The sequence below is a fragment of the Trachinotus anak genome, unplaced genomic scaffold (genome assembly GCF_046630095.1).
Source record: "Trachinotus anak isolate AG129_WGS33_773 ecotype Australia unplaced genomic scaffold, CSIRO_AGI_Tana_v1 ptg000008l, whole genome shotgun sequence".
Taxonomy (NCBI): domain Eukaryota; kingdom Metazoa; phylum Chordata; class Actinopteri; order Carangiformes; family Carangidae; genus Trachinotus; species Trachinotus anak.
Window position 1 is genome coordinate 16,999,352 of NW_027273859.1, and position 25,039 is coordinate 17,024,390.

Here is a 25,039-nt window from a genome sequence, read left to right on the forward strand (position 1 = left end):
GTGATGGTAAGCAATCAAATATTTCACAAAAAAGATTTGAGACAAATTTGTGTTGCATAATTTGTATCATGTTAATCATCTCATGCCCACTCAGATTCATCTTGTGACTCTTTGGAGGCACCTAACTCTAACTGCAGGACTGGGAACCTGGACTAGACTACCCAACTGTGCATAAAGTAGTTAAACCTATAGCTCCACCTCAACCAGCTACAACAGTAAATGCTGCGTACACATTGTGGCCTCAGTATAAACACTCTAATAATGTGATATTTAATAAAAGATCAGTCAGAGGGGCAATTTTCTATGTAATGTGTATTTTACTTTTGATACTTTAAGTACATTTTGCTAATTATACTTATGGACTTTTACTTCAGTTGGATTTTGAATAAAGGATTTTTACTTGTAATGGTATACTTATACACTGAGTTACTGATACTTTTACCTGAGTGGGATTGAATTCTTTTTCCACCACTACAGGTTAGTTGTAATGACAACAGAGCAAACTCTAGTCAGTAGATCTGAATTATTAGATGGTGATCGTGTAAATCAATTACCTTGAAACCAGAAAACAGTATAGGCATAGCTCACAAAAAATACACTGTAGCCTACATATAACCAACACAGAACATAATTTACAGCAGGCATTTAAAAAGGAAAGACCTCCTATGAAAAGTTGTTTGGTGATTTCCTAAAAACAACAGGAGGTTTGTTATTGTTGTTTGGCCTGCTTATCAACGTGATATTTTTAGATTCAGTGTGACTTACTCGTTCAAAGTATGTCATTATCTCATTATCTATGTTCCTCGCAAATAAATGTCAATAAATCCGCGTAAAAAACATAGAAAGTAGCTCCTTGTAAGTGCAGAACTTGAATGATAATCATCTCGTTTTTAAGTTGTCTACTGTATCAAAGCAATTCATTGACAGTTGTAAGTATACATATATATAACAGGAACTGCCATTAACTAATTCGGCGTGTTGAAATTTTCCTCAAGACTGTATATAGGGTAGGACGGATTCTAGACAAACTATGATTGGGACGCTATGTCAGTCAAATCTGGCAACACTAATCAGAATCGCAGTCTTTACCCTTTTTGGAACCACTGGGCTGCCATACTCACACAATCGCTGGTAGCAAACCAACGGTAAGCGACAGTTTCCTCACGAACAGGTGAAAGTGCTCTTTAGCAACTTTTCTTGTGAGTACCAGCCTTTCAGCACAAGTCCACCAGTGCATTAAAAACGAAATATAAACTTGAACCTACATTTGTGCTTTTAACTGTCGTGCATCGCTACTTTTGTACTTGTTTGAAGCTAACAAAACCGGCTAAGCCTTTTATAGTTAGCTAGGTTAACTTGCTGCTATGTAATGCTAGCTGCGTCTGTCTCTAGGCTGTTACAATACACCTCAAAACACCTAACATTTATCAGCATTTTGTCTGTTTTGATAAAACATACTAACGGAAAAATATTTTGGTTTAAATAAAGCTGTTGTCTGAGATATGGTGGTATTTTTATTTGAAAACAGGTCGCCACTAGAAGCTAACTCGTTTATAACCGGCTTTAAGTTTTCCTTACTGAATTGTTCTTTATCTTCCCTCACCAGTTAGTTTCCTTTTCGCAATGGCATCATCTGCAATGATCACCGTCCCCACCACTGCCTCCCGTTTCGCCTTGCTTCAGATAGACTCGGATTCGGACTCCGATATCTCCGAGACGGGGAAGACCACCACTAAAAGTGGAAGGGACTCCACCGGGAAGCCCCGACAAGGAAAGGCAGGAGCAAACGGGGGGAAAGCAGCTCAGGGCAATGACAAGAAGAAAGACAAGAAAAAGAAGAAGAAAGAGCAGCAGCAGAGTGAGGCAAATGAGGTGAGTGACTGTTAGGACAGCAGCATGTCATGGACCCCTGCTTCATACGGCTCATATCTATGTTTTTATGCTGTATTTGTCCTTTTTGTCACAGGAATAAACAATGACTGTGCTCTTCTGTTGCTGTTTTACACAGGGTGGTGTCAGACACACTCCAGCAAGCTTTGTTTAGTTCTCATTTGTTGAGCACAGGTGTTGGCATCGATTCAAGTTGAGAATGGAACGAGCATTTTTTTTATAGGGATATTTATTCCTTAATAAAAACACATCACTAAATGTTGTCTCAGTATCGCTTCCCTAGCAAAAACAGCAGCCAAAATACAGCCTTCATAGAATAGTGCCAAAAAGAAAAAATAAGCAACTTTTTGCTGTGAAGGAATGTATGCATTTTTTTGTCAGTCAAGTAATCAAGTGGGCCCTTAGCAAGGCAATTTTATTAACCTACCACATTTCATAACAAGTAAAAGAAGCATTCTTTGCATTTAAAATGTAGAACTCGTAGTCCATAAGTCATTTAATAGATTAGTTGATCGACAGAAAAGTAATTGTGTAAGTGTAAGCAAAAATGTCAACAGGGTATCTGATTGTCTTAAAAGGTTGTAGAAGTAGATGAAAGTAATTAATTTGGTTTCCTTGAAACTGAACTAATGTTTATTTAAAACGTTGTATGTGTTTTGCTGGTTCAGGAGATATGCAAACACTGTCACTACTGTTAACTACAATAGCTAGTCCCGTAGCAACTATTACCAGTGTAGTATAGTTAAGAGCAAGTGCTGATTTGAACTCAATTGTTATTGGATAATAGAGGGCCTTGTAAGACTGAAAACTGTTGTTCATGCACACACATGCTGATGGCTTCTAAAGCTAACAACAGAACATGGTAATAGTTCATAATTGAACAATAATGGTCATATCAGGTCAGTGTTTGGATTAAGTTATATCTCTCTTTCTATCAGTTACGTAATCTGGCCTTCAAGAAGATTCCTCAAAAGTCCTGTGCCCCGCCTCCCTGTATGACACTGTCAGGAATAGCCAGTGAACTTCTCAGCCCTGCATCAGGGGACCACAATATACCTTCAGAGGGGTGGCAGCAGTGGAAGCAGAGGGATGAGCAGGTAAGAGAGAAAACTACTCTCATAACAAGTGTGTGAGCAAGTGAGGATAACAATAGCACTGCTGTCCTGCCCTTTTGAAAGCAACTTTACTTCCAGTTCTTTTGGTCAGAGTTGTTCAGATGCCAGCAGTAGAGGAGTTGTTGTACCGGTAGATTTCATGTGTGCAACAGTATGAGCCAGAAGCAGGATATTCTTTGAACAAATTTATTGATTTTTAGATACATTTACTAAACTTGTCTTTTTCCTTCTCCTCTTTTTACTGAAAACTTGATTGAGGGAGTGAGAGGGTGCACCAAGTTTTGTTTGCCAAAGGCAAAAAGCAGATTCATGAAACTCGGTATATTGTCTTTCCCAGACGTAACTGTATTTCAAACAGGTCATACCTGACCTTAAAGACATTACAAAATATATTTCCAAGTGCCTGTTCTTGCACATAGATCTGTTTTCCTGCTCTCCACTTAGATAACCACTGAACTATATGAAGCAGACTTGGAAAAGGCCTTGATTCTAAGTAAACTGGAGTATGAACAACAGAAACAGGTACGTTGCTTACATACATACACTCTAATATACCCCTTTGGAAGGAATTTTAATGGGAAAGTACAGTTGTCAGTTGACAGATTTGGATAAATGTATCACATATCTCTTAATTTGGAGGAATATTAATGCCAGTGTTGGTATATATGAAATGGCAATGAATATGCTCAATCATTACTCATGTAAATTCATCATCTTAAATTTAGCAGAATCCCATTCTGTAAGAAATGTTGAAAGTTGTGTTGCCCTCTGACACACCTGTCACATTCAGATGTGCAAAGATTTTTGAAGTTAAATAAAAGATGCTGCAATGTATTATGCTACAGTGCTGACTTAAATTTAGGTGATTATAAAGTAGGAGCCTTTAAGTATAACCTTAGCTTAAGTCAGTCAATCTGCTTTCATTCACCAGAACCCAAACACATCCTCGCCAAAGTCACGAGGAGGAAAAGAAGGTGGAGGGAAGAAGGACAAAAAGAAGAATCAGCAGGCAAAAGACAAAAAGACAGTTTCACTGCAGGACTTCCAGGCTGAAGGCAGTGTAGGTGAGAGAAACTTACTCATCAGTTTGAAAAGCCATTAAACCAGGATCTTGTGTCCTGTTGTCTGCAGCTCACAACCTACCTATAACTGTACTCTCTTAGCACTGAAAAACCTATATTGTATGTATTTTTTTTCAGAAAACCTTGTTAAGATAATAGTTGTATCAACGTACTTTCTCTTTTGCAGAACATTCAAGTAAGAAACAAGAGAAGGAGGTGAGCAAGAATATGAACTCCATAAATATACAGTAACAGTTCTGTTTACCTATACAGAATGAAGTTTTATTTGGAGCTGGATACCATGTGTGATGTGGCACAATACCGTTGAAACACTGACCACATTCTCATCCCCCAGGACGCCAGAGCAGCTAACCTGGCATTAGGAATCGGGCAGGAGGAGCGTTTCTTTAATAAGCTGGAAGATGATGTCAGTCGGATTATCCAACAGGAGAAGAGACGTGAGCAATACACTAACAGCCAGGGGCAAGAAATCAACACGTCCACAGAACACGAACCGGTGGGTGGACAGACACAAACACACATGTACAACAAGATACTCATTGAGCTCTCTGTTCATGAACATGAGCAGTGCTCTCTCCTCAGAGCTGTCTGTGTGCATATTTTCCAGTGTTGGAGTGAATGCAACGTCATCCAAGTGAACTTTGTTTCTCCTTCCGAGTTAGTTGGAAGTATGAATTTTTCCTGACTTGCTCTTTTCTGCCTGTTATTTCTTTAAGGACCCTCGGGCAGAGCAACTGAAGTATGAACTAGAGAAGAAAGACCAGGAAATCGATAAGCTAAAGAAGACCATCTCACAGTGGGAGGTCAGCACTTACTCAGTCATTCTATAATTTCTCTGGCAAATTGCAATTTCACCCATTTTGTTGTGGAATAGGTACTCTTCTGTTAACTGTATTATGTGGCTGTCGCCTGCAGCTCTTTATCTAACAAGTTTACTGTGGCTGCTTTATATTTTATCACTCCTTCCTAAAAATATTGCTATATTTATATTAATAGAACCGGCTGTCAGAACAATCCAGAAAAATATCCATGTAGACCATGTAGAAATTTACAGTTCAGCATACATACGACTCTCCCCTAACCTGTTTTTACTAAAACTTATTAGAGCAGGTCATTTTCTTTTTGGATTTGATACATGCATTTGCTATTGTAAGCTACAATTGTTTTAATTCAAAAACAAATGGCTTGACCATTGTTTCAAAGTGGCACTGCTGAGGAAAAGTTAGAATTCGGGTGATGATGATTTACTCAAGCTCATTTTAGCCACACTGTTGTAGGAGTAAAGTACACCAGAACAATCACTGCAGTCTTCAAAGAAAAAAAATCAGCACATGGGACTATGGGAGTGTGTAAGGAGGGGGGTGATATAAGGTGGCAGGAAAGAATTCACCAAGGACAGAAAAGCAAGCTTCATGGAAATTCCCTCTTAACTATCTGTTGAGAATCAAACACTGTTTCCTTAGGGACTTGAAATGTGGCGTAAAAGTTTCTAGTTTCATATCTCTCAAATCAAGGAGGCTGTGGGCAGCTTGAATTCCTGTTGGTTACAGTAGAGTCCAGTAGTGACCAGTTTCCACAATGAAAAAACCCCATTTCTAATTAAACTTTTTAAACACATCTTGGGCACGACCTACCTCTCTCCTCTCCTTGTTGTGGCAAAAGCCAGAAACTTTCAAAACGGCAAAAAAGTTTTTTTTCTTCTTAACTCTGCAGGTGAAATACAAAGAGGTGAAAGCAAGAAATGCCCAGCTGCTGAAGATGCTCCAACAGGGCGAGAGTGAGTTGTACATTGCCCAAATTATGCTACATAGCCCCCTTTCTTCCCTTCCCCTCCCCTCCTCTCTGCCTTCCCTTATGAAGAATGAATGTGATCTGTCTGATGTTTCTGTCTCCTTTAGTGAAAGATAAAGCAGAAATCCTTCTACAGGTAGACGAGCTACTACATATAAAAGAAGAACTGTCATCACAGGTGTGTTAATAATGACATGAAGATTGTGAGTGACGAATGTGGATGTGTCATATATTTGTACATTTATATACATTTAATGTTTTTTTTTTTGTTTTTTTTTTAAGGTAACATTACTACATGCTGCCCTTGAACAAGAAAGATCTAAAGTCAAAGGTCTGCAGACAGAACAGCCGAAACATCAGGTGAGAATAGTCCTCACCTTCTCATTGTCTTGGTTACATGTGAAAATGTCACCATATTAGGGAAGAATGAGACTCAGATTCAAGTGTTGCATCTGTATTAATCTCAGAGTTATCAGACTTGTGGTTTAGAGAGAAGAGATGCTTGCATGTTCCTTCTTTCCCTCTCCATAGACCAGAAAAACAGAAGCCAATAGGTCAGTTGAAGTGAGAAAAGTTGCAGTGTAAGTAAAAGAGAGTCAGAGTAGAAGTAAGATTAGATTCAGTTCAAAGAATTTCAAGTTTTTTCCTTTTTTTGTCATTTCATTGTCAGTAAAACTCTGTCTTAAATTTAATTTAATTTTTGGTTTATTTATTTATTTTTGTGGCATAGGCCCAGAGACCTATTTTTCTATTAATGTGTCTTCACTTTATATTTTTATTGACCTTTTAACTTGAATTAGGTCAATAAAAAAAAAAACACACACACACACACACACACACACAGGCTTCAGTAAAATAAATGCTTAAAAATAATTGTGTATTCTCTCTGCTTCTGTTTGGCAGGGAAGTAAGAAAGGGAAAAAAGGCTCAGAGACGGATCTATGAAGGTTTCCAAAGGAAAAGGCCTAAATAGAAAAATTAAATAAATGAATGAACAAATGAAGAAAAGCATTACTGATCATGATCGGGGTTTTCTTTCCTTATGTTTCTTTTAGCTTGGACTCCATGTCAGCATAAATGCATGCCTCCCTTAATTAAACACACACACACACATACACACACACACACAGAGTATACACTCCATGTATGACAAGAACACAAGAATTTAAGAAACTTTTAAAATTGATTCACTTTAAAGTTAGTTTGTGTTGAAATGGTTGCTTGGCACATAGTGCTGCCTTCTGCAGGGACACACGCCACTGCATCTTTAGCACTGTTGAAGGTTGTGTGCCTGATCTTTCTGTTGGTTTTAATGCCAAAATAAGTGAAATTTCTGTTTTTGTTTTTTTTTCACTGTTAAGTAAATAAAGTACTTTTTCAGTGAAGTTCTTGCTTTTCTTGTATATTGTCTTAAATGTCAAGATTTTACAAAACCTCTTGTGTCTAAAATGCAAATTGTAACTGCAGGCCCACGCTTGTCTTTCTGTATGGGTGTAATGCAGCCATCCACAACTTGCTGACACCACAAACCATAATAAATATAAAAAATATATATAAAGAGATTGTAGTAATAACCCTTATTTATGGAGCACTTTTCAAGACATAAGTTAAAAAGTGCTTAACACTAGGCAAACTAAAAAAATTAATTCTTAAAGCAGTAGAATTAACAAGATAATAATAATAATAAAACCAACTCTATTAATGTAAGGTAAATAAAGCTTAAAGGGTTAAATTAATAAACTAGCCAGAGTCAGGATAAGCATTTAGATAAAATGATGTTTTGAGAAGAGAATTAAACCCTTAATATTTCACTACAATCCTCACTATCTTGTGATTGGAATCATATCTGTTTTGTAATATAAATATCGTCTTTCTTCTTTTTGATAATTTTACAGTGACTTGTCAGACTGACTCCCAGAGTTAGTGCAGCATAATGTATCAAGAGCTCTGAAGTGAAATGCAGAGAGGATTAAACTACTTTACTCATACTTTTTACATTAATTTAGCTTTTTCTGAGGCTTAAAATGCGTCTTCTTTAATTTGGACTCTGGAGGGAGATTTTAAGCAACTAATGAACCTTACGTACTCTTAAAACTAGATTCATTCTGTGGTCTACTATTTCTTTAAATTGCATCCAGTTACATAACTACAGACATAAAATGATTTATGTAACTGCTCGCAATAGCACAGAACTAAATGAGGAGCGCTGTCATAGCACAGTTTTCCCGGAGAGAGATGTACATTTGCATGCACACCTTCCTGCGCAGTCGGGGCAGAGCCGCTACACATCCACACAACTTTCTGCCGAGTCATCGGGACAGACGCGCACCTCCGCCCCGGCTCCGCGCACCTCCATCCCGGACGAGACTGAGATGTCAGGCGCCGTGAAAGATGAACCGAGGGCAACAGATGAATGTCAGGGGCCTGAAATGATCCGCGTAGCCGTCAAAAGTCTCACGGAGACCAAAGACTTCACCGTCAGAGGAGACTGCACCGTCAGACAGGTCAGGAGACTAAAGACACCCGCTGTGTGTGTTTGGCAGCTTTGTGAGTTTAAAAAAAAAAAAGGTTTGGTTTGATAATTGATGAGCAGTTCACTGTTTCCATGTCATAAAATGAGCGTTGCAATTAAAACAAGCCAGATGATAGTATTCGTGCCATCGCTGTGTTATCTTTGGTGCGTGTTTATTGCGTGTATCTGGTGGGCACAGCTGAAACGGGGTCTGTCAGATCGTCTGGGAGCCTCGGCAGAGCAGCTGGTGCTGATCCACTCCGGCCGGGTCCTCAACGAGTCAGAGATCCTGAGTCACCTCAAAGGGCAGAGTGAGGCGGTCAGCCTCTGCATGATCCGCAGGTAAGCGCTCACACACTTTCTCTTTGTCATCAGACTCATTGAAGCCTCATAAAGACATGTTTATCTGCGATAGTGTGCATCTGTAATGACTGCAAAAATAGTCAGCTGCATGCTGAGAAATTCACAGGGCTGGGAGTTTAAAGGGATAGGCTGCCTTTGTAAAATATACAGCCATATCCAGTCACATGTGTCTGTCCCCCATTTTGGATAATGTTTGTTAAGTGACTACCTTAGATCTCACTCAGAGGGTCATTCTCTTAATTGAGAGTGACTACTGCAGGTTTTGTCTCAAATACACATACTTTACCATGTACCATGGCTAAGGTGCAAGTGTTTGTACTTAATTGGAAAATGAATTAATTTGGAGGACAGTGTCAAAATGCAAGAGACTGGGGGCATTGTTTTGCTTATTGCATTTTAATATTGTCTGCTGTAGAGCAGTAGGTCTTTCAAATTGTTAGAAAATTGCATTTTCATTTTGACCCCAAAAGAGCATGGTGACATGTAAGTGAAAATGCAACAGATATTGCATTAAATGCCGTCCATTGTAGAGCAGGTTAAGACTTTGAAAATGAAATATCAAATGATGTTTTCATTTTCAGATGGTTAGAAAATTACATTTTCATATTCACTGTGACCTAAATATTGCTGGCATATATGGAAAATTAGGTTACATAGTTTATGTTACAATTTCATTTTCAAATATGAATTAACATTTGAATATTGTCCACTGTGCAGCAGGGTATGACTGTTTAAAATTAAAATGTCAAACGGCTTTTCCATTTTCATTTTAATATGGTCATAGAAAGCCCATACAGGTATGTGAAAATAAAAATGTAAATTGTATTATTGCATTTTCATTTTTACTCTAATAACATGTACATATGTGGAAAATTATGGCGCAACCATGGAAATGCATTATGATATGAATAAAGTCCTTTATAGGCTTCCATATATTTCATTGAATTTGCTGGAAGTACCAATCCTTTGTTCAACCTTTGCCTTCAGTTTAAATTGTTTGATCCGGCAATTGTAAAAGTGTCATGGATGCACACTGTACAAAAGTATGTATTAATCTACACTTGTGGCCAAGAACTCATACATACATGCATACAGTTTTGTTAACAGAACTGAAACTCTAGACTAAAGTTGAGTTCATCCCCCTCAGGCCTCGGCGTTCATCTGCTGTGCCCATCGGTGATCCAGCGTCAGACGCGGTACAATCAGAGCTCACAGATGTTCTCAACTCTAATGATAACCTCACACCATCTCCCACCTCTCCCCTCTGCCTCGGTAAGAACTGCAAAACGCAGGAACTCCCCTCACCTCCAGTTATTTTCAGTTTTTTCTCATATCTCACACTAGCATTTAATATGTGTTACAGTCGTCATTTTTTCTGTCCTACCTGGGCTTATGCTGCTGCTGTGGGATGATAACATCCTACTTCAGTGCAGTTACATACTCATGTACTTTTGATTTGATCTTGTTCCCGTAGTGGAAGGTCTGGACTGTCTTGGCCTAACAACCAGTGGGCCTGGCTTCTTCCCTGCACTCCAAACTCAGATGGAGAAGCAGCTGTTGGCTGACCCGGAGATGATGCGCTGTCTACTGGGCAGCCCCTTCGTGCAGAGCACCCTCTCCACCTCCAGCCCCCAAATCACCAGACAGCTCATTCTGTCTAATCCCCAGGTCCAGCAGCTCCTAGAAACAAACCCAGAGGTGGGAGACATGCTTAACAACACAGACATCATCACGCAGGTGGGTGCAGTTTGGGATAAAAAGAGGTGTGTGGGTCATAGACTGTATGTAAAGATGGACGTAGGCTTCGGGGTCTGAAAAGTGAGGCCAGTGTGAAACTGCCTTTAACCTGCATTCTATCTAGTGACCATCAGAGGGCGTCTCCACTGGTTACAAAAGGAAGTCAGATTGTACTGTTATGGAAAAGTGGCCCTACTTCTGACTTGATTTGTTACCTCAGTAAACATTTTCCTGATGAGTTTATAGTCTCAATTGCTAGTTTCAGGTCTTCTTCAATACAACATGATGTTTATTTTTTGAATTATGGTCCCGTTTAGAGGAAAATAGACCATAAAGCAGGGTATACATTAGAGCGGGGCTACCATGTGATTGAGAGACTGTACCACACACGGTGACCTGCCTGACAATCAGGATAGTGTACAGAGCAGGTCAGATCCACCCCTCAGTCCTCCTCAGTTCCATCTTCTCGTCCAAATAAGGTTTCTTCTGGTTTCTCAAAACCAAGATGGCAATGGCCAAATTACAAACTCGAAGCTTCAAAACGGCAGCTCACATACCATTGGGTGACATCACGGTGGGTTGCCACTTGGTGTGAATGTCTTTTTTTTTAGGTATAGATTTGTTGTAAGTTGTGAATGCCTAGGTAGGCATTACACCGTGTACATGCAAAAGTGCACTACTCTAAGTATGTAAGTTTCCATTAAGTACTTTTGAATTTATGAATCTGTTAAAAGGGAAAAAAAGATCATTTTTTATTTCACTGTGACATAGTTGCTCCCTCCTTTTCTAATTTGTCTCACCCATATTTCCAATATCTTCTTGCTCTTGCTTCTGTTTTTCCAGGTGCTGGAGCTGGTCAGGAACCCTGACCTGATAGAAGAAGTGATGCGTACTGAAGACAGAGCATTAAACAATTTACAACCAGAGCAGGACAACCCTGAAACCATCACTGGTGATTCTGATGGTTCTCAGAAGACTGAGCCCAAAATACAGGAACATAGTCTCAAACCATCACAGGTACAACTTTGCAGATAATGTTTCCCTGAACTATCTTCTTATATGACGTTAAACTAATGTAATGTATTTTGACCTGTTGCCTATTTCTGCTCTCTCTTTTAGATCCAGACAGGAGTACCCCCATTGGTGACTACCTCATCTGGGATTCAACAGACATCCATAGGAGAGAGAGACCAGACGCCACCTTTTTCCAGTCACTCCACAGATCCTCTCAGAAATCTGCCTGCCACGCCCACAGCTGATGCAAACCCTCAGAGCACTACTCCTACAGGCAAGAAAATACACATCCACCTACTTTCTCTGGATGTCTCAGTTAAAAAAAAACAGATCAACAATTTTTTTCAGCTAAACTATAATTATACATAAACATTTCAACCTGCTTTTTTTTCTTTTTTTTTCTCCTCCCTGCTGCCTCAGGCTTGCAGTCACTGCTGGAGGAGATTACAGCCAGTCCAGGTCTGATGGAGAGCCTGCTGTCTGGGCCGTACGTCAGCAGTCTTCTGAATTGCCTCAGCCAGAACCCTGATCTGGCTGCACAGGTGAACCATGCGCAATTTATGATAGGGAACACATGACCGGCAATCAGATCACTCATTTTCACCATGCAAGTGCAGAGCCAGTAGTGATCGCAATAGCTGCTTCTGTTGTCTGACAACAGAAACAGAAAAACATGTAAATGAGAACAGCTTTATCTCAATGGCTGGAAAATCGTGTGGGCTGCCGATCAATGGCCTGGAACTAGGCTACAATCCCTCACCGCACTTCATGTTAACATATCCCCATAATCTCTACTCACTCAGACAGGCCTGCTCTCATTTTCTGACTCTTCAGATGCTGCTGAGCCACCCTTTGTTCTCAGGGAACCCTCAGCTGCAGCAGCAGATGAGACAGCAGCTTCCTCTCTTCCTGCAACAGGTTTGTTTATTCTCCTTACTATCACCCTCCACTACTCTGCCATCTTGCAACTGATGTACACATTATGATAAAAAATATCCTGCATTTAATTCATTCATCACTGACATTTTACCCGAATTCTGACATTCATCACTGACATTTTACTTTTACTTAAGTATTTGTTACTTGTTACTTCCTGAACAGATATCAGAATTTACCCCTTAAAACATCTGATTTAAGGGCATTTGTAAACATGAATAATCACGTTGTCAGATATAGCTGTAGTCTGCTGTAGTGAATTTGCTGCACAGACTCCATTGCTCACAGTGTTTATCATTAATATCTTCATTATAAATTGTCAAATATGTCTAGATGCAGAGTCCCGAGCTGCTCTCAGCCATGTTGAACCCCAGAGCCATGGAGGCTCTGATGCAGATCCAGCAGGGCCTACAGACTCTGGCTTCAGAAGCTCCTGCCCTCATACCTGTGTGAGTAAAAACAAAGAGTACACCTCAACCTAAAGAGATTTTGTCCTGGTGGTTTGGTTTCTGGGTAAGAGACTTGTATTTTAAATATACTGTGAATCTTTTCATGAGTAAAGCCACGTCTTCTTGCAGGGCTGGACTTGGAAACACAGGAGGCAATGTAAACGTTGACCCTGAGCTCGCATCTGACCCTGTACTGAACAGCCAATCGGAAAATGGTCCTCAGGTTGCCACGGTGACAGAGCAGCAGCAACAGTTTGTACAACAGATGCTACAGGCACTGGCTAACACCAATAATGGGGTACCTCAGTCTGTCCTTTGTTGTCAGCTTCTCTTGAAGTGCTTTTGAATTTGGAATATCACCAGTAAATATAAAAGCATGTTAAGGCCAGATTGTAAATCATGTTTTCACTCCCAGACACGACCTCTTTGTTAATTCTGTTCAATCATGGTAATGTCATAGGTGGGACTTCAAATAACTCTCCTGTCTTGTCCTGTCAGGTCCATCGTGAGGAGGCTGAGTTCCAGGAGGAGCTGGACCACCTGAGCTCAATGGGCTTCAGAGACAGACAGGCAAACCTTCAGGCCCTCATCAGCACAGGAGGAGACCTCAACACTGCTATACAACATCTGCTCGGTCTCTGACAGATTTTGTGCACATAAACACATAAGTGAATGCACATGTACTTACATTTGCATATAAACACTTACCTTTATCAACAATGACAAGTGCTTTACAAAAATCAAACCACTAAAGACATACAAGCCATATTCATATTGCTGCACTTTCAAAGACATACTTATATTCATTCCTTAACTTCACATACTGACCACTGTCTGTAGCAGTAGTAGTAGCAGTGTGGTATAGTATAATCAGTCCTGGCATCAAAGTCACCTTCACTATAGTATGTTCTACACTTGTTTTTCCTGTTTTAATGGAAGGTCTAAGGATAGTGGATGCTGGGCTATTGAGCTATATGAAGTCACATAATACATACATAAGAAACATAATACATAATACGCATGACGTCATCTGCTTTTTATGAAGTGAGAACTGAGAAAAGGTATACACCTTCCATCTTGTCCTTCCAGAGTGAGTGCTTTGAGTTAATATTACAATGCAATCACTTTCATTCTATCAGTGACATGTACCAGTGCAGGTCAGTACAGGCACTTAAATCCACCTCACATACTGTTGACCTGTAGCAATTGCGTAAATATTCAGAAGAAGGTCATGTATTATATTATATATTAATCTCTGTGCAGACACACTATAAACCTCAGGCCTCTTTTCATTCTTCCACTTGGACAGAATCTAATGAAAGCTCTTAACACCCAGAGACAGTCAGATGTCCTGGACACTCACGGCAGATTCTCACTCTTAGATTGAACAAGGAGCATCGTCTGTTCAGTGCTGTTTTCCTGCTCTTCCTTGCTGCTGTTGTATCTTGTCCACCACAACCCTGCAGACACACCAGTTAAGTCTACTTTTGGAGACATTCTTTCGAATTATCTCCAAAAGATGTACTCAAAAGCGGAGAGGTTGACTTTCTGCAAAAGCAAATCGTGAATGTCAACGTTTATCTCAAGGATACACAGACACTCTAATTTGCAGGGCTAATCTTCTCAACACATTCTCACAGGCATGAAAAAATGGATTTGAGTCCAGAACCGAAACAAATAATGACAATACAATTTATAATGATGATGATGATGAAGAAAAAGATAATTTACTTTGCACAGGGGAGCTACTTCTTAGAAACCCTTGGTGCCTAACTATCTTCCATTGCACTGGATATGAATGCCTGGGGTTTGATGTTCCTTCCTTTAGCTTTTCTCCAACTTAGCACCATATTCTAGGAGCACCCCCTGCCATATGAAGCGGTTGTATTTTGTATCCCTTTGGATACTGAGAAACATACTGTCACTCATCTAGCTGACTTGTGGATCTGATGTAAACAGTAAAAGGTGTTGAATGCTACTCTGTTAGTTACTTTTTCTTTCTGTGTTTTTCTGAGTCTGTCAACACATTGATGCAATGCTGTTATTCTGCATTAGGGTGAACAGTACAGTTAATTCAACAGCAATCTTTAGGACTTTAGGATTATTTTCATTGTCAATTAAGCTTGCAAGTAATATGATAATCATTTCGTCTATAAAATGTCAGAAAATATGAAAAAAATATCTAACACAACAGCCCAAGTAGATGTCTTCATATTGCTTTTGTTCAGCTAGTAGACCAAAATCCAGAAGATGTTCAGTTTACACTTGTGTCAAATAGAGTAGGAGCAATTCCTCACATTTGAGAATCTGTTAATGTTGTATGCAGAGTTGGTGTCGAGATCACAGAGCATCACCTGACAGTCTCAATAAAGACATAAGTCAAACACAAACTGGTCTGCCCTCTTCTGTAATTGATATAAACATAGGCATTTATAATACAATAACAAATATTATCATTTCCATACACATAGGTTACCGTGCTATTCCGTCTGCTACTAATAAGCCTGAACTTTTCCACTATAAACACGAGGGGGCAGTCACACGTCACTTCTTCAGTAATATCAGCTATTTTGGTTTGTATAGCTGAAATTATGCAGCCACAAAACATCATATTTCTGAGTCTGAAACAAATCTCATCTATGGCTTTTTTGTACCTGCATGTTTAGATCAGCAGTGTTGTTGAGCATCAATATACCAACTGGCAAAACTGTTAAGTGATTTATTTATTGAAACTTAATGTCCCATAAGCACAAAGTCATATTTAGAAGTGATTTTCAGATACTAATGTGAATAATAAAATACAGTTGTGTGGATGTGGATTAACAGACACACAAGAGACTACGACATCAGATATGTATGTATGCGATCCACTCGACAACCTGTGTGCATTTGTCTGTTGCTGCCATACTGAGGGGGTTGTAATCTCCACTGGTGTGTGCATGTGTTGCATTGGTGTGTGCCGGTTCTGGATGTGTGAGATATGAGAGTAGCCAAGGGGGTTTTTCTGGATTAGAAGCTCCTAAAATATTCGGGTTGAGGTTTGAAGATGACTCACACCACAAAAACAGCTCTACAGTGCTGAGTGGAGATGTGCGTGTTTGAGGGGAGAGTGTGGGAACATTGAGCTCACGGTCACCTGTGTGCGTTTGTGTGTTTTCTAAAGGTGCTTAGGAAACTGAAATCACAAAGCCTTGACCTGATCTGACCTTTTATACAGTACAAGTAGTTTGGACACACTTTCCCGGAATCCAAATCCCTTTAATCATTTTTACTTTTTTTCTTACCATATTCAGTGTGAAGATTGTGCTGTAAGATCGGTTGGTGCATTTGGTTTCAGAGCATGAAAGCTAGTTTGACAGACTGAATGATATTGTTTGCGTCTAAACTAACTCATTTGCTGATGCACAGTTGTCAGGAACTTCAGCAAAGCTGCAAAGCTTTTTACACATCTGGTTAGGAATAGGTGAGAAACCTGTAATGCTGGAGGTAAAATGGAAAGATCACACAAAGTTATTTAAACCAAGAGATCAGTGTGAGGTGAGGCAAAAGTGGTGAATCAGTACTTAGAGGCAGAAACATACAGTTCCACAGGCTTGGGATTCTCCTGTTCACCATTTGATTATCCTCTAAACCAAACTGACAACAAAGATATACAAACTTATGAGTGAACTTAACTTAAAGTTTTATTTTCTGTAAATCTGAAGAGATTAGTCGATAAATCTGTTACACAATATAAAAATTAATCATCAGCTACTTTGAAACTGACACAGCTTTTCAAGCAAAAATTTGATATACCAGAGATAAGTTTCCACTTCTGAACTGACAAGATTTGCCACTTCTCTTTGTCGTATGTGATTAAACTGATTATCTTTGGGTTGGCTTCAGAAAGTTTGACAGACAAATCAAAAAAGAATGAGCACCAATGCATTTGGTACAGCTAATAAAGATCACTGTTTTCATCAATCCCTGATATTTTATAGACTAAAGATTAATCAATAAATCCCCCAAATAACTGGCAAATTAATCATTACTGAAAATTACTGTTAGTTGCAGTCAAAACCCCATAAGCCAATTTTCAGTAAATCAGACTTTTCAACATTTTTTTCTATGGTCATATTTTCTTTAAAAAATGTCTTCTTGTTCTTTTGGATTAAAAATGTTCCCAAGGTATTTATCAATTATAATTTATCAATTGTAACTTGTCTGTGCAAAATACACTATAGATGATATTCCACAACAAAATCACTGTGAATATGTTGAATTTTCATATTGCAAACTTCTATATTTCCACAATCCTCTTCATGAGTCCATAAAGAGCTAATGTCCACTCTCCCTTCAACCGCATGTTAGCATTTTTTTTTCCTTTGTTGCATATTAATTGGACAAAAAAAACCAAAAAACAACCCTTTCGGTCCCAACACACTGCGGCATGTCGCGGAAACAGCACTTAGGGCTGTGTTTGCAATGTTGTCAGCTAACGAGTTGTTTTCAGAATCACAGATGCAGGATCACACAGATTATGTACTTCAGTCTCTACTGAAGTGCTAATGAGTAGATCAAACCAAAATTCCCAGTGCTGCACAAGCTGTTCTGTGATTCTGCACCTCAGCTGTGACAGTGATTTACCTCTCACCTTCACTATGACGACTGGACACAAAATTTGAATCATGACTGGATTAAAGCAGGTAGCAGCTCAGAGAAGCTCTACTTAGATACAGTCGTGTTCTGAGCTAAATGTGAACATTTACATGGACACAATAACAGTGCTGTCTCTGTATCTTCATTTTAGTTTACTGTGCTAGCGTGCTAGCATTTGATTGGCAAGTAGAACGTCATTAGTTTGCAGGTATTTGGCCACAAACATTAAGTACTGGACAAATTACAATTTGACCTGGTGATGGCACTAGATGAAAGGTCAGGGGATTATCAAAGTCATTACACTCCATTCTGTAGTTCTTACATCCCTTTTGTTTGCATTCAGGTTGTACTTTTTTGTACTGAATGTAGTCTAACCAGTTTGTTTTCAATTATGAATCATTTAACGTTTTGGTGATATTACACAGGGGTGTACTCAATGTTTTTATATACTGTATTTTAATAAAAGCCAAAAATGTTAACCTTATGGTGGCACTAGAATAAAATCGAGGATAACCACAGTCATGAGAACTCATCATCTGGGAACCATGATTGTCTGTACAACCCGTCAAGTCAATGTTGGACTATTTCAATTAAAAAGTGAAATCTTTGACCTGCAGGTGGCGACGGAGGAAAAGTCAGGGAATCACCTACATCAAGAGACTTCCTCCTATTGGCACCATGAACATCTGTACAAAATTTCATGGCAATCCATCCTCTAGACCTTGAGATATTTCAGTACTGACAGACTGACATTGCCATCCCTAAAAACAGTAGAAAATGTGATGATGATGATGATGATGTACTGTATTTTGTTCTGTTCTGGTGGTTATGGCATCACAGGTGCAGACCTGAGGCTGATAATGTGCTTTTCGACCTCCATGACCATATCAGTAATGCTCTTCCTGATGTCCAGTGACAAAACATTCTCTCCATCCAACGGAGGCTCTAAAATATCAAACTGGGAACGCAGCAGGTCTGCTTTCATGTAATGTCCCCTTCGGGACATCATCCTCTGGTGAATGAGATCATAGTCACCATGTAGGAAGAGAAAAAAGACATCAGGAGGGATGGGAGGCGGGATTTCTTGGTCTGAACCAGAAGAGAAAGCGAGGGCTTTGGAGCCATAGAGCAGGATCTGTCTGTAGAGGTGCTTCAGGGCAGAGCACACCACAAGAGCGTCAGAGCCTAAACACCTTTCTCTGGGGTGGGGAGACACACACATATATACAAATTGTTAGTGGTGCCAGGAATGAACACTGCAATATTGTATGGATAACAAAAAATGTGAAAAAAACAGTAGGGAAACAAACTAAAATAATACAGTGAACTCTGGTCACCAACAGTTTAGGAGAAGAAGGAGGTGGAAAGGAAAGGAAGGATACAAGGATGAGCAGATAGAGAAAAATAAGTGTGACTGAGTGGAAGAGTTAAGGAAAAGAAGTCTTTGATGTTGCTGCAGACGTCTTAAGAAAGAGATGGCACACTTTTCACTTCTCCCTCACCTCTTCTCTCACTCTCTTTTCTCTCCCTAACTCCCTTTCCTCACTCTTTGGTTTTCATCTCAATTTTCAAAACCATCCTTGATATTTTTGATCTTTTTTGACAATTTCACGCCTGCATATTCTTACCTCGCAGCTCTGCTCTTCAGTTCCCTCTCACTCTCAAAACCCATCATCTTCTCCATTTCTGTCACTAAAAACTATCTTGTGTTTTCAATGCGAGTGTGTGTATGCAGTAATCTATGTGTGTGAGTTTATGTGCGCACATGTAAGAGCTTTTATTACTCTTACCTCTGAATGACTTCATGTAGTTTGAGAAGCCAAGGCAATCTGTCCTGAAGAGAAAACAACAACATAAGGACTGGATTTATTTTTGTTGTAAACAGCACATTTTAAGATTGTAGCATTCATTATTTCATTTTCAAGAAATATTAGATGACCACCTTGAAATACTTCGATTTTGAAATTGATGTTACTTTTTAAATGAACTGTTGTCTAAAGAAGCAGGTCTTAACCTTTTAAATCTATAACAATAATATTATAATATATATATTATATGAAAAATAATAATATTCAGGAGCACCCTAGGGAACTGCATCATCTCCAGTTTGCACCTGGCTGACGACCTTAGTTGCACGGCATTCCCCATTTCTCTCTCCTCTCACTTCCTGTCATCTCTCTATTGTCCAATAAAGGCACAGAAATAAATGCCCCAAAAAAAGATGAAAAAATAGAACTCTTTCAAATCTTTAGCGAGCATTACGCAGCAGAAGTTGTGAAGAAGTGTTGATAGTGAATCAAATTACTCCAAGTTGCTAATATTTTCTGCTTAATAGACGTAACTCAAAAAGTTTTTTTAAGAACTAATCAGGAAATCAAACAAAGATCATGACAGACAGACATGGCAGCACAAACACATCTTTGATTACACTGAAATCAGAAACAGAATCCGTACTAATTTGGTTACAACTGAACTGGAGGCAGATTTTTCATACAGCATTGCCTTTAACATGAAGAGCTGAACTCAAATGAGAGGAATCACATTCTCTTATATCCCGGCTTCTGAGCACACTCATGTCTTCTTTGGTTATGCCAACGTCAACCTGCCAACTCTGATACTGGCATGAAAGACACATTTTCCCCCAGCCTGACAGTAATCCTGAATTTACATTTCTGCTTCACTTCATTATTTATTCTCAAACTGCAAACTGTTGAGTATTTTTAAAATATGCCAAAGCGTTGGACAGAGCAGGTCCCGTGGTAACTCTCCCCGCCGCTCAGTGCAGATTTCTGAGTGGGAGGTTATCATCATCCACCATACACCGCTACCAGCAAACGCCTGCCAAATGTTGGCTGCTGCTGCTCTGCCTGTAAGCTTGTATACTCATATTTTGGGAGATAGCCAGTCAATTGTTTGGAGGTCTCCCTTTATTTTGAAAGTCAGCATGGATGAGGAAAAGATAAATATTGAACAAATAAAAATAAATGCTCTGTCTGCTGCTGCCATGGTCCTCCAGCTACTTGTTGAGTTTTCTGTGGCTGCAGGTCTGAGAGAATGACTTCAGTGCAGCGATCCAGGGACACGCACACAGAGGCCGACCTTGTCTGTGAGTGGTTCACCACGAGCCATCTTCTCAATGTTCTCCTGTGGGTGGAAGTCATCCCCCTCATACAGCGGCCAGCCCAACTGATGAATGGAAACACATAGGCATGTGAGGATCATGTAATGTGTGTGCACAAGCATGAATGGAGAGGTGTGTGTAGATAGTTACCTTTTCTGAAAGAAAAGCCCCTAAGCTGCTTCTGTATGAGAAAAGGAACAAGAAAGAACTGATACGGTGAAACACTTTTTTTTTCTTTTTCTAAACGTCACAAAAAATACTTAAATCTGACACCTCTGCTGCTTTACGCCCAAGTTGTACTGTCACAGATACACTATAGTTTAGAGCTATAATAATAGTGAATGGAGCAACTATTTTATTACACATTGAAGTTTTATTTGTTGTGTGACTGAATATCTTTGGTTTTTGGATGTTTGGTCAAACAAAACAAGCTATCGTCATTTCATAGACTAAATAATTAAGTGATTTATCAAGAACAAGATCTGCTGGGTTTTTAAATAATGTAACTAACTGTTAGCTGTAGCCTCACTATACTACTTGGTGTTAAGTTACATCTCTTACAGGTCTGTGCTGCAGCTGCTTAAGTGACCCTGTAACAGATACCAGTGTACTGTAACCAATTATGTAATGGGACACTGATAGTTGATAAACCACCACCCACTCATCACAAACATAACCAATCTAATTTATTTTATCCAGAGCATTTACATCTCCTTTTCCACTCTTCTCAGTGTGCTTCTTATGTGCTAAATAAACAGATATGCAGATAAGACAGTATACATACTTTCCACAGCCCGAGACTCCCATTATGATGTAGATCATCCTGTCTGTGGATCTTCAGACACCCGAAGAACAAAGAAAGAACAAATATCCCTTTATAACTGTTGGCAACCAGTCTTACACATGTAAACCTTTCAACCATAGAAATGTGTAGGAATAATTTCAGTGCTCATTTGATGTTACTGGTAAAACTAGGTAAGTGTAATCATAAAAATGTACCTTAAGTATTACACATAAAAGAGGCCAATGCAGACAATTGGCCCCTATGAGTATCATGTTATTATATATGATATAATTATATTATTTACACATGCATTAATATAAAAGCAGCTTTGTTTCAGCTGTACTTGTCTATATTTTTGTGTAGTTTAATTTATGACAAAGCATTATAATTTATAAGTGTGTGAGCACTGAGTTGTATTTCTGTTTTCTGCAAGCATGGTACTGTTCACTCCACTAAATTTATTTCATAACATTAATTACAGTTACTTTTCCGTTGCTGATTAATAATACAAAATATAAACAAAAAATATGATGGATTATTATAGATTAAGGTAAAACGTAATTGATTCCTGTGAGTCAAATTCAAAAGCTTGCAGGAGTATGAAGTACTTAAAACCAGCTCCACCTTTAGTAGCTGCTGCATTATTCTAATATTATTCTGAAATGATGTAGGTTTGCTTTTAATATTTGAAGTACATTTTGGTACCACAACTTTTGCGCTGACAATGTACTTCTTGCACCACTGAAAACTCTCAAATGAATGTAATCCTAGAAAAAGCGCCATATTACTCTCTAAACAGTAGTGTGGCGAAATTATAAAGTGGCATGTGTAAGCACCATTTGCAGAGTAAACAGTTCAGTTCCACCAGTGAATGTGACCCAGCCCCAACATGAGCCGCTGACCTACCCACTGAGATCCTAACCCGAACAGTCGGTAACTAATCAGGAAACCCTGCTCAGGTGTAGCACGCCACTAAACATGTTTCATCTCATGACTGTTTCAGCCGCTGACTAAGACAATATCAACTTCTACAGTCTGGTTTCAGCTATTTAAAACTCTCATCTCGCTGGAACTGCAAGTCTGTGAGATGCTCGGTAATTATGTGACTTACATCTCACTCCTGCATCAAATACTTGACGGAACTTGACCGCGGGTTGTTTTGCTGAATTACGCAATGACGCACGATGTACGTCACTACGTTCCCAATTAAAGGGGCCGCGCACTCTTTTTGCGTGGCAGCCAAGTTGCTTCGGACGTCATTACGGATGGAAAATAATGACGTTCAAGGCAATAATGTGATAGGGCTACATTTCTCAAAATCTCATAGGTAGCATTGATACTTAGGCTACATTTGATTCACATGTAGATGCACCAGTTAAAGGCAACGCAATGAAGATTAATAAAATGTGCTATTTTCTCTACCCATGACTGCTATAGCTTACATAATGATTTCATCAATAATCTATAAAATCACGCATTTACACATTTGAAAGAAGAACATAGTGCATAAAATCAGCGAGAGAATAGAGATTTTTTTTTTCTGAAGGGTGAAAACAGTAAGTTATACTCAAAGGATAAATTTAAAAGTCCACAGGGCGGGTGATTTACATTTACCACCTGGCAATCTGACACAAATGCAATCATAACTGCAATGTAAAGGTTCATGCTGAAATTTGGAAAGAAAGATAAAAACAATGGAAAGAGGGGAAAAAAAGTGGCGGTGAGCAAGCCAGAGAGAGAGAGAGAGAGGGGGAGAGAGAGAGAGGGAGGGAGGGGGGAAAAAGCCATCCTCCCTCCTGTAGATCCATCAGTGGGCAGGCAGGAGACGGATGCAAGCTCTCCTCCCTCCCGCCCTGTTGCATCCATCCATTCTCTTATCCATCCATCCATCTCTCCAGCCACCCATTCATTACATCCATTACCAAGGGCGTCACAAGGGGTGACAAGACCCGACTGAGAGGCACATGCATGTGTGCGTGTGTGTGTGCGTGAGTCCTCCTTGTATGTAGCCTGTGTGTACGTGTGCGTCTACTTTGCCTGTGGATCCGCTGACATGAGGAGCTGAACCAGAACCGACAGAAGGATGAAAATGCTCCGGTTTCGCAGCCCCAGCATCCGCTCCCTGGACCAGGAGATCCTCTGCACGATCAGGTTACTGGACGACTCCGAGATCTCCTGCAGCATCCAGGTAGACGACAAGCCTCATCCACTGCATGCACTGTGCTCTGTGATCACTGCGAAAATCACGTGGAGGCAGCAGATAAATTTCCTCATGTCGGTGAATTAAAACCATGCTTGATTTGAGGCAGTAACAGCCCTGCATCGCGATTTTTGCTCGACGAAGACCATTTGGAGCGTATCGCTCTTCCAGTTTCCATGCTGCTGTGATTTACTGAAGAGGTCGCATGCTTTGCTCCATACTGCCATATGAGATAGCCTATGTAGGGAGATGGAGAAAAAGGCATATCCAGTAGTGATCCCTGCATATGTGTTGGGTCCATGCAAGATGTGAGCCACATGGAGGGAAGTTAGAATGAAGTTTGATTCTGAGCAGAGGAAATGATGGAGCTCCATGGGTGTGGTGGTGATAATAGAACTGATGACAAGGGCAGGAACGACCTCTGTTTGGGTTGTTGATTGCAATGATCACTCATGTGAAGCTGTGTGTGTGTGTGTGTGTGTGTGTGTGTGGGGAGAGAGGCAAACAATTGCGCCTACTTGTGTGCTCTCACTTCTGTTGTCTGCTTATGTGACGATGATGATACATGTTGTTTCCTCCACTTCCTCTTCAAGAAGCCCTGCCCTGCAGCCCAGAAAGTCACTCCTGTATGGCCCTCAGCAGATAAGTGGCTGCACCTCCAAGCTAAAAACAGACTATTCTTATAAAGTCTTAAAGAGCGAACTATTTAGAAATACACAGTTTTTTAACAGGAAGAAGATTTTACTCTCTGCTAACACTTTACTTTAAGACCCATAGTTAGTATTCATATGCAGTATGTAATAGATGCTTTACACAACATTATGATGTGGGTTTAAGGAGATATAAGTATCATTCATTAATAGATTTGTCAACAACTGTAACTCCTCCTTAATAAGCATGTCCTCATATCTGCACACATAAATGTTTATATACTGCCTTTAAAGACAACTTATGGAGACAACATGAGGGGCAGAAAGGATCTATAACTAATTTACAACTCAGGTAGTCACAGTCCTTATCGATTAAAGAGTAACTAGACCTCCACAGAAAGCACTTCTGTTCTTTGTCTGCCTTTTCGTGTCAAAATCCAGCTCAGTGGGTGGGTGGCAACCCAGGGAATGAAACAAGCAGGAGGATGTATATCTGAGATGTTTGCATGTACCTGAACTGCTGTGCTAAATGTAATCAGGAAAAAAAGTTGTATTCTCAACATAAGAGCAGACTGGTGAAGGCGTGTCGAAGATCATCATCTGCTATCTGCACAGGAATAGCAATGAACTGTGAGTTATAGTGTACAGCTTAATAACTGGTGTTTTCCCCTTCATTGTTTATCAGTTTTAAGTGGCTTTTGTGTTGTTACCTTCCCAGAACTGCAGCTCTGGACTGTGGCTTTCTGATCATTTAGCC

At 39.7% G+C, this 25,039-nt stretch overlaps 5 protein-coding genes across 11 annotated transcripts in view; 3 read left to right on the forward strand and 2 right to left on the reverse strand.

The window, feature by feature from the left end:
- LOC139624209 (RNA-binding protein MEX3B-like) overlaps positions 1-25,039 on the reverse strand; it is a 222,134-nt gene that overhangs the window by 10,262 nt on the left and 186,833 nt on the right. The gene's annotated exons all lie outside the window — the stretch shown is intronic.
- Positions 989-7,263, forward strand: gkap1 (G kinase anchoring protein 1). Of its 5 annotated transcripts, none has more exons than XM_071483144.1 (13): positions 989-1,145; positions 1,607-1,872; positions 2,829-2,987; positions 3,450-3,527; positions 3,937-4,069; positions 4,254-4,282; positions 4,422-4,583; positions 4,804-4,890; positions 5,801-5,864; positions 5,986-6,056; positions 6,161-6,238; positions 6,410-6,459; positions 6,782-7,263. In XM_071483144.1, exons 2-13 carry the CDS (start codon positions 1,624-1,626, stop codon positions 6,849-6,851), a joined length of 1,230 nt encoding a protein of 409 aa, XP_071339245.1. In that variant the 5' UTR covers positions 989-1,145; positions 1,607-1,623; the 3' UTR covers positions 6,852-7,263. The 5 variants fall into 5 exon arrangements, with proteins under 5 accessions (XP_071339245.1, XP_071339248.1, XP_071339244.1 ...); XM_071483143.1 differs by having other exon boundaries at positions 1,081-1,199; XM_071483145.1 differs by lacking the exon at positions 989-1,145 and adding an exon at positions 1,147-1,171.
- LOC139624211 (ubiquilin-1-like) lies at positions 7,875-15,279 on the forward strand. The gene is made up of 11 exons (XM_071483141.1): positions 7,875-8,382; positions 8,590-8,732; positions 9,901-10,025; positions 10,228-10,490; positions 11,334-11,507; positions 11,610-11,778; positions 11,925-12,046; positions 12,339-12,422; positions 12,774-12,889; positions 13,019-13,187; positions 13,388-15,279. The coding sequence occupies exons 1-11, from the start codon at positions 8,038-8,040 to the stop codon at positions 13,529-13,531; spliced, it is 1,854 nt and encodes a 617-aa protein (XP_071339242.1). The 5' UTR covers positions 7,875-8,037; the 3' UTR covers positions 13,532-15,279.
- LOC139624216 (probable gluconokinase) lies at positions 16,555-22,620 on the reverse strand. 2 transcript variants are annotated; one of them, XM_071483152.1, is made up of 6 exons: positions 22,544-22,620; positions 21,433-21,483; positions 20,799-20,829; positions 20,627-20,713; positions 19,318-19,361; positions 16,555-18,726 (listed from the first exon to the last, which is right to left on the reverse strand). In XM_071483152.1, exons 2-6 carry the CDS (start codon positions 21,468-21,470, stop codon positions 18,354-18,356), a joined length of 573 nt encoding a protein of 190 aa, XP_071339253.1. In that variant the 5' UTR covers positions 21,471-21,483; positions 22,544-22,620; the 3' UTR covers positions 16,555-18,353. The 2 variants fall into 2 exon arrangements, with proteins under 2 accessions (XP_071339253.1, XP_071339254.1); XM_071483153.1 differs by lacking the exon at positions 22,544-22,620 and adding an exon at positions 22,339-22,503.
- Positions 22,537-25,039, forward strand: part of frmd3 (FERM domain containing 3) — a 57,420-nt gene continuing 54,917 nt past the window's right edge. For both annotated transcript variants that reach the window (XM_071483138.1, XM_071483139.1), the window contains exon 1: positions 22,537-23,620. In XM_071483138.1, the coding sequence (XP_071339239.1) occupies positions 23,516-23,620 (105 nt within the window). In that variant the 5' untranslated portion in view covers positions 22,537-23,515. The remainder of the gene's footprint in view (positions 23,621-25,039) is intronic.